This window comes from Prunus persica, chromosome G2 (genome assembly GCF_000346465.2).
Source record: "Prunus persica cultivar Lovell chromosome G2, Prunus_persica_NCBIv2, whole genome shotgun sequence".
Classification (NCBI taxonomy): Eukaryota; Viridiplantae; Streptophyta; class Magnoliopsida; order Rosales; family Rosaceae; genus Prunus; species Prunus persica.
Window position 1 is genome coordinate 5000569 of NC_034010.1, and position 9956 is coordinate 5010524.

The 9956-nt window shown below is 36.3% G+C and overlaps 1 protein-coding gene across 1 annotated transcript; it reads left to right on the forward strand.

Annotated features, from left to right (window-relative positions):
* LOC18785689 (putative RING-H2 finger protein ATL69) lies at positions 3612–4488 on the forward strand. The gene is made up of 2 exons (XM_020558155.1): positions 3612–4283; positions 4391–4488. Exons 1-2 carry the CDS (start codon positions 3757–3759, stop codon positions 4437–4439), a joined length of 576 nt encoding a protein of 191 aa, XP_020413744.1. The 5' UTR covers positions 3612–3756; the 3' UTR covers positions 4440–4488.

The following is a 9956-nucleotide window of genomic DNA, read 5'->3' on the forward strand; positions in this document are numbered from 1 at the left end:
AGTATAATGATGACTTGCATCATCCTCCACAACATGATTGTGGAAGATGAATATGATTACGATGCTGATGAAGTGTATGAACCAAATCCCATGGACACGGCCCTAACACGAATTTATGAAAAACCAGTGGGGCCAAATGGAGAATCAGTGCAGCATGAACGGTTGGTTAGAGACGGTAGTTTCATGCCTCGTATGATTGATCGTTACACGGAGATGCAATCGTCGTATATTCATGAACGCCGCCAAGTTAACTTGATGGAGCATTTATGGGTGGTAAAAGGCAATGAAGATGAATGAAGTGAAGTGAAGATGTTTTTTAAATTTATTATGTTTATGTTGTATTTTTAGTTATACTTTGTTTTTTTTATGCTTTAGTTGTGGGTTGTTTATTTTTTATGCTTTGGTTGTGGTTTGTTTATTTTTTTTGCTTTGGTTGTGGTTTGCTTTTTATGTATGGAATGTTTTGAATAAAAAGGAATTTTGTTGAATATTTTCTTTATTCACTAAAAGAAAACCAATACAACTAATAAAATAAAATACATGAAATTAATTAACAAAACAAAACATACAATGAAATCAAAGGCAAATAAACTAAGACATGAAAGGCAAGCAAACTATTTTAATGGTTTTCATCATTTAACCAATCCGTGTTGCTAGGTCCATCATCATGAAAAAGTCTTCGTCTCATAACATCCCTTCGTTCTAGCTTCCAAAATTATTTTGTTTCAGGGGACATATGGCTTGTATCCATGGCCATGGTTTCCTGATCTTTTTTTCAATGTTTTGTTCGCGTACATACCCCCTTTCTTTGTGTACATACTCCCTTTCTTTTGCACATTCTAGTTGAATAGCCATATCGTGCTCTTGTTGTTTCAAGTCCATTTCAATTCTTATGGCTTGGTGCTTTGAAAGTTCCTCCAAAAATTTAGATGCATTCTTGCTAGAATTACTCCCTCTCTTCGCCTTCGCCGCCTTCCTCCCAATAGGCCTTGGCTCCTTTTCAATGGGTGAGTCTTGACTCATCGAATAATCCATAGGTGAATCCGATGCCGGCGTCTCATGGAGTGGCGTCTCATTCAACACTACCGTCGGACCGGTTGGAATAATTTGGAATCTCTTACAATTCTTCACCACCTCCCAACAATGGGTATGGTTGAAACTTTTTTTGCCTTGCCTAGTAGCACCAAACCACATTTGTGCTTGCATAATCTATATATAAAAAAAAATTAAATTGAAATGCAAGAAACTTAAAAAAATATTGGCAATGCAACATGTAAAAAAAAACAAATGCAAATGCAATAAATTTAAAAAAAATGTAACATGTATAAAAAAATACATTAAATATTAACAAAATATATAAATTGCAAGAAATATTTAAATAAAAATTAATATGACATAGAAATTAATAGAACGAAAATGACAAATAATTTACCTCACTGCTAAAGTTTTTCCCGCTTCTATAGTTGTCCATCGCTTTTGCCAAGACATTTCTCCATTTCGCCAACTCTTTATTAAGAATTTTCCACCTATTAGATAATGTCATTTCTGTACGTGTTGAACCAACTGCCCTTTCACAAAATACCTGATGAATTTTTTTCCACATATGAGAAAATTTAATCTCATTGCCCGTTACGGGACAATGACTAACTTGGACCCAAGCCTCACACAAGCTAACATCTTCCATCATGCTCCATGCCCCTCCATTTTCACTAGAAGAACCCATAATATGATAGAGAAAAATACAGCTTGAAAGTGAAAAAAATATTGAGTAGAAAGTGAATAATAGTAGAAGGAGAAGAAAATGTAAGAGGATTTGGTGTTAAAAGTGAAGAGTATTGGTTGGTATTTATACCAAAAAATTCTGTAATTTTTGTGTATTTTTAAAAAAAAATTCAGAAATTTTTTCATTTTTTTATTGCAGAAAAATTGACTGCAATTGGATTGAAGGAAAAAATCGAATCAGAGAGCCAATACGCCGACACGTGTAAGGTAGTCGTTGGCGGCTACTGTAGCGCGACGTAACAGCCCTCGGGCTCTTGCTCGGGCCAAACTCCACCTCGGGCTAGCCCAGTCTCGTGGCCCCCACCTCTTGCTGGACTTGCTCTTAGGCTACTAAAAAGCAAGCTAGTGTCTCACAATCAAGTACTGAGGCCGAGTATAAGGCTTTATCTACTGCTACATTATAACTTCTTTGGATTTCCTACTTGTTACGAGACATTGGTTTGCCCTTATCTTCTATTCAGTTGTATTATGACAATCCTGTTTTTCATGCAAGAACAAAGCATATTGAGGTCTCCTATCACTTCGTTTTGTTTGCACTTCTAATCAGCTTGCAGACGTATTTACCAGAGGGCTACCAACTCCACTTTTCACTTCCTTTCGGTCCAAGCTCATGTGGACTTCATCCCCATCAGCTTGAGGGGGCATATTAGAGAGACATATATCAACGTGATTCTTGCTTATATGATTTACTTGCTAGCTGTACATATATATATGATTTACCTTGATTTTAGTATGTGAATATTTGCCTTGATCCCAGGTTGTAATTAGGCTTGATATATGCAGATTTTTAGACTACATTTTGGGAAGTTTTGTGCAGCATTCTTGTATAAATATTTGCTATCATGAATTACAATCATCAAGTTTTCCTTCTATTCTCTTTCATGTAATGATATAACAGACAATATCGACAACAGATAGCGCTAATATTGATATAAAGATGGAATAAATTTCTTTAGTAGGTGTTATTTGCGGAAAAAAAATATACTCACTGGAGGGCCAATGGTATAGGAATTTGCAACTTTAGTGCAAATTACAAGGACCAAAATGTTATTGACTAATGACTGCAAACCAAGAGAATTTATGTTTTGATGTTTGGGGTTTAAAGAAAAGAGGCTGATTGTGTAGGAATTCTTCAAAGATAGGGTGTTGTGGACCTGGTGGAGATGAGAGTGTGTTTTAATGTATACTTTTGTTAGCTAAAAATTTTAGCTAGCCCACCCATCAAAAAATTCATAATTCCACTCTTGGGCGTTGAAGTCGGAGGCCACCATCTTGAACACGGAGTCGACATAGCTCAAGGCGTTTCATTGAAGGCACTTCCTAATTAGTTACGAATATCAAGGCTAGGCTGAGGCATTACATTTGTGAATTTGACACGAACTCAAACTCAATTTGTAACCCAATTTCAAATATACTTATATTATGTATATAAAGGGTTTTATAGGAATTTTCATGGGTGTGCTCGTCTACCAACAACACCACTGTCGATCACCATTCATCTCTCATCTTTTCTCTCTCTGTCTCTTTCTCTTCTCCTTTCTTTAACGAATAATGGGTGGCCAAAATCTCGCCGCCAAATCAAAGATTGACAACCTTGGATCTAGTAGCCGGCGAGGTTTCGACCTACCATATTCGTCTAAGAAAATGTTTTACTTGAATTTGCACATTAGTTTATTCGTTTACCAACTTGAAATGGACCCATATAGTAGCTCTGTACTTATTAATTTGAACTAGAACTCATAGCACTAGCTAGCTACTATGCTACTAGCACGTGACTGCATTCTAATTTCCAAACCAAAATATTACACAAATAATTAATACACAAACTACAATGCACGAATACAATTTAATTCTTCCCACGGACCACGGCGCCCTTTCACACACTACTTCCCACTTTATCCCCTTCAACCCCTTCAACCCTCCCTCCTCTCTCTACACATCTCACCTCTCTCCACTCTTCTCTCTCTCTCTCTCATGTTCACGGCAGACCCACCGGCATCAGCCACCGGTGTCGGCGTCGGCTACGGCATAGCCATTGCCGTCAGCATCCTCTTCCTCATCTCAGCCATCATGCTCGCTTCCTACGCCTGCGTCAAAGTCAAAGGAGCCTCCGCCACCACCAGACCCCACGAAGACCGCAGCGTCGCTTATAATAACGTCTACGGACACCGCAGCCGCAGCGAGGCCGTAAACTCAAATGACCCCGTCGTTGTCGTAATGGGCCTCGACGGGCCCACCATAGACTCTTACCCGAAGCTGGTGCTCGGCGAAAGCCGGCGCCTCCCCCAGCGCAACTACACCGTTTGCTCCATCTGCTTGTCCGAGTACAAGCCCAGGGATCAAGTGAGGTGCATCCCGGATTGCCACCATTGCTTTCACGCTGAGTGTGTTGACGAGTGGCTTCGTATGAGCGCCACGTGTCCCATCTGTAGAAATTCTCCGGCTCCCTCGGTGGGTCCTAGTCCTCTGTCCGATTTGGTGCCGCTGGCATTCCATTCCAGGTGATATTATGATTTTCTTAATTAAAATTTTGGCTCTTTTTTTTAATATAATAAACAAAAACAAAACAAAAATTATTGCTACACTAATTTTTTATTTTATCTTTTAGTTTGGGGTTATTTACAAGTTATTATCTCCTCGAGCGATGGAGCACATGAGTATATTTAAATTCATATTGGAGGTGAGACTTTGAGAGACGACATTAAATAGAAAGTGGTGAGATTGCCGTGGATTGCGGTTGAATTGCATGCGTAGAGATTTGATGTCATGTGTTTCATGAGTCTTTCTCTTTCTGGTTATATACAGATATATACTTTGGTCTGCCTGCATTTTAAAGTCTTATCTGTGCATGATATGTAAGAGCATTAAAAAGTAGGATGTGACTGGAAATGGTATAGCTGTTATTTTAAAAAATAAATAGTGATTTTTTGAGGAGGAAAATTCACACAAACGGGTACCGTAGAGAATTGAACTCAACACCACTTAAGAGATTTTGAGCTAATCCAACTAACATAGTGATCCAATGGTGCAATTTGGGGTGGAACATGTTGAGAGGTGTTCTGTCGAAAAAAAAATAAAATTGAGATGTTGGTTGGTATAATTTCAAACAATTATGTTGGAGAGATCATAACGACAAGGTCATGATGCCATTACAAGGTTTATTTTATTTATGCCCGACTTGGAATATATATGAAGGCTCATTCCAATTTGTAACTGATTTGGGATGCGATTATTCAACATACAATAATGCTTCACATAGCTGAATCTATAATCTGTAAAGAGATAATGTAATTCAGTAAATATGGTCCAAATAACAATTCCTTTCAAAATATAAGCTCTTAAGGGTTTAGGGTTTAGGCTGATACTTGTGCTTTAACTGGATTACGTACCGTCAACATCCCAATATATACATCCCCTTCATTTTGGGAGATTACGAGACATATAAGTCAACATAGTAGTCAATGCCATGCTAATGAAAATCAAACTTTTTTGCTGTAGAAAATCAAAGAAAGCAGCTCGACATGCAAAAGTACAATTTGTAATCAAGTACGTAATTCATGTGGTCGTAGGGAAGAAGGCCACTGTCCACACCTCCTAGTGCATATGTGTACTCCAACACACTATTTCATCTACCATCCACACTATTTTTGTTAGTTCAGATCTCTTTCTTTGAGTATTCCACACTGGAGAATGGAAAGTTTGCATTACTGCTTAAAAGATTATGACATTATTTTCACAAATTGTTAATTAATTTTGTATTGAATGTTCACATTCTAATATGAGATCTATAAAAGTATTATATCACGGGTCATGCCCATTTGGGTTTTTTTACTTTGTTGTTCTTATTTGACTCTATTCTTAGTGGTTGCCCATTGTGAGTTTATTGTTACACTTTCTTTTTTTTTGGCCAACAAAAATAAAAATCATACAAAGGGAGGGCTTTTTTTGTTTTTTTGAGTCAAAAGTAGGAAGAGAGAGGAAAATTTAGCACACAAAGATATCTAAGTATTTCGAACCTGAAATTATCGATTTTAGACCAAACATATTTTTCCTCCATGATAAATAGGACACCATAAGCCAAAAGAAGATAGTCCTAACTAATGAAGATATGGATCACCTAAGGCAACATTTATAGTTGGTACCTATTTTCTTGACTTAATTATGTTGATATTTCTGAGACATAGCCGCGTGAGGCGAATTCATTATGTTTTCAAACAATGTATCTGGCCCACACCCCTTATCAACTTACAGTCTTTATTTACCAAATATTTAATTTCACTAGTAGCAGTAGGTAGAGCTAACTACTTAAAAGGACAAATTCCTAACAAATCTTCGAATCGTGAATAGTAACAAATAAGATTGCATTCATGTGGAATAGATGATTATATTGTCAAACTGGATCATCAATCAGGCATGAACTAACATGATCAATGATCAAAATGTACTACCACTCAAAGCCGGGATTATTTGCGATAAAGCTCTCTCTAAGAGGTGTTTTTCACACACTGGTTTCGAACTTTGTTCACCCAACTGCAGGAACTAGCCAGTATCCGCTAGATCAAACCCCTTGAATATCAAAGTTCAAACCTTAGCAATATACACATCTTATGTTGTCAAATAATTTCAAAGGCAACATTTGCTTACATATCATGTCACTAGGTGTCCGAATTTATTCTAATGATTCTGGAATATAGATTTCAAAACTTCTTTTCTTTTGTTTCGAACCTTTATCACTTTTGTTTTTCCCAAAGGGTGACTCACAACGGAAAAAAGAAAGCAACTATAAGCTTTTACTACTTTACGTTTGTCTTCATCTTCTTTGTTTAGAAAAAAATGATTTACATGAAATAAAGAAGCTAGAAAGGTTGTAGTGATCAGAGTAGTAGAAGAGATAACCGGAAGTGCTTGGGACGCAAATTCAAAAGTAGACATCCAAATTTCATCAGTCGAAATTTAGACTTGAGTAGTCAAATCTGACTCACCCAGGCTGTGAGTCTCACACAAAGTGCATGTGGCACATGCCTCATCAAAACAAAGCTGAAAGCTAGAGATGAAATCAAATCATACGTTAAAACGAAATAAATCACAGAAAAAGAAACTATAAAACTCTTAGGTCTAGCCAAAGTAAACACCAAGACTCTAAAGTTCTTCATCAAGCATATAGAGAATCACCAAGCACAACAAACACACATCGCCGATTACTTCACCACCAAAGTCGCAGACTATGCACCACTTGACACTACTCATGGTCCCAATTTGTTCAAGATCAAGCTGCCACGACCTCCAACCAAATCTCAAATTCCAATTTAAGATCAAGCGTTGGCCACCCTTGAATGGTATACACTCTTAGAGATCGAAGCAAATGATTTTCTTTTGTAAAGAATACCCACAGAGGTTATAACACCCCCAAATTCAATCAATACAAATATTATATATATATGTACATGTTTGATTTATCGTGGGAAAATCATATTTACAGATACTGTAGTTGTTGTGTTTAATTATCTTAAATGTGTATTTAAAACGTGTACATAAAATATAAGTATTATTAGAGACGTGTACGGAAGTATTATTAAAGATGTTTACTTTTTAGTCTTTAAGACATATATTGAAAACGAAAGTATTATTAAAAAAATATGTATATCTATATATATAAAGCAAAAGGCAGAGAATGGTGAAACATTCAAAATACCAAAAAATGCCCTTTGTTAATTCAAACATTAAGAATTGAAATTATTAATTAAATGAGGATAATATGGTAAATTCATATTTTTTAATATCAAAAAAATTAAAAATAAAAATAAAATAAGATAATAGGTCCTACTTTTATGGAACATAACTACCCTATTATCTTTTATTAATTCTAAAAATAAAATAAAATAAAAAAAAGAAAACCAATTGGCACATGCGTGAGCATGTGTCAAAGGGCTAGTATGTTATAATACAAATATTAAACGGGGAAAATACTAACTAGGTTACTTAACTACAACACTAATTAACTACTATATTATTAACCAACACCAGAGCTCAATTGACTGTTGACTTTGGCAACGGTATTGCGGTCCGTGTCATTTGACGATGACATCTGTGATGGCTCTCTGGTGTGAACTTGGCTTTATGGCTTTCTGATGGGCCTCTTCACTGTGTTCTTTCGTTGCGCTAATTGTTTTGAGCTTTTTATTGTTTTGCTTTAGGAAAAAGATGTCTAATTGCTGTATTTTAATCTCACACATAAATTCAGAAATAATCATGATCGAATCATCATTGTTTGTGTTCATAATTCATAATAAATTATGGACCCTTATCTCTAGTCGACATAGAAATCATTGTTGGCGTGACTTGTGGACCATTGACTTTCTTTTCTTACACCCAAAGATTCCTATTATAATTATAATTGATTTACTTTAATTCCTGATTTCCTACTGTAAATAAAAACATGATTTTATTATTTACTTGCCCATTCGAGTTTCATTGTATTATAAATATGACCTCCTATAAGGAGAAGAAAACACAGACAATTCCCACAAACAAATATTCTCTCATAGTTCTTATATTTTAGTATTTTATCAGAGCGGCGATCTTGGAATTGCCATTTACCAGTTTTATGTTTGTTCCTGTGATGGTAGGGTAAAGTTCCCCATTACCTTGAGAACAATTGACTGGTCAACAAGTCAACTTTCTTTAGTGTGCGAGCGTGTCACTGTTAGCAATGAAAATCCTAACAGACTTTTAAAAATAGAAAACTTGCGCCTCAAGTTACTGACTTCTAAGCAAGCGATTGTGAATTTGGGTGAGGAATATCTCTCAAGTAAATTTTTTCTTGCCTCAGATTGGTAAGGATTTCATAATTTCTCACAGTATAAAACTGGTAATTCTTGCCAGAATAAATGATGGGAAAACAAACTGTTTTTAGGCAGAATTGCCTTTTACAAACTCAAAAGGGAAAAACCAACTCTAGAAAGATAAAAAGAAGGCTAGATTTCCATTTCTACTTGGATAGATGCTTCCGATTCGGGCTGGACTGGGTATGCCTGTGCTGGACTGGGCTGTCACCAACTTCAACTGCTTTGTTTTAGCTGTAAATCTATACCAATGTTCGAGTTTGGCACAACTTTAATCTATTTCAAACCCTGGAAGGCTTTTTAAACGGGCAGAATTGCGGTCTCTTCAGTCTGAAGGGGGCAGAAGTGGTTGGACTTCGAGGATTACTAAGCTGGAACTGCACTGTGGTATCTGTTCTGCTTGATCAGTGCTCTCCATAAATTTGTTGAGGTTTTCATATTTATGAAACCCAAACTCTGCTTGGTTTGGCTTTTGCTAAACTAAATTTGTAACGAGAGAAATCACGTTTTGAATGACTTATTTCTCTAAGTCTGAAACTTGGAAATTTGGATTCGTAGCTGGCTTCTCTCTTGTAGCTCAATGAGTTTTTGGTTATTTCAATTTGTTTGAAGGTTCTTTGAGATCAAGTGATCATTTTGAATTGTTGTCTTTGATTGATTTTTTTGGTTGTCTGATTATATGTCCTTTGCTCTGTTCACCCTTTCCTATATTTATAAGAAATATTTTGGAATGGGGTTTCTAATTCTTTTAATGATGGGCGACAAAAAATTCTCAAAAGATCTTTTATTTTTAAATGCAAAGTAAAATGGGGTTTTATCAATTCTGGCAGATAAGCTCTCAATAGTCAGTTCCTAAGACAATCACTTCCCTATTTTTTTTGAAAGAAAATTCCAACTGCTTTTGATAGTTTGATTTTCCAGTTGAACAACTCCCTGCTTCCTACTTATCTCTTTTTTAGAAAACATAGTCTGCGTATCCCTTGAAAATGGTGCCTTCTTTGGAGCAGAAAATATCTCTGAATATATAAAAGGGATTTGATCTTCCGGTGGCAGAGTTTTCAGAGATGTCCTTCTTTTATACCTGCCCTTATTAACTCTTTATCAATCCCAGTTGAAATTGCTGACTTTTCCAAGTCAGGAGGTCAAGTGGGTCTATTTCTTTTTCGGGCTCATCTTTCTTCACTTTGAACATGCCAAGCCAATTTGGGTTTCTTTCGAAGCCCAAGTCATCCTCGTGGTTTGATAGGTTATAGGCTGGGCTTTCTTTGGATTTGGGCTCTTGATCCTTGTTTAATCACAAGGTCCAAAACTGCTTGGGTCCTTGTGGTTTGT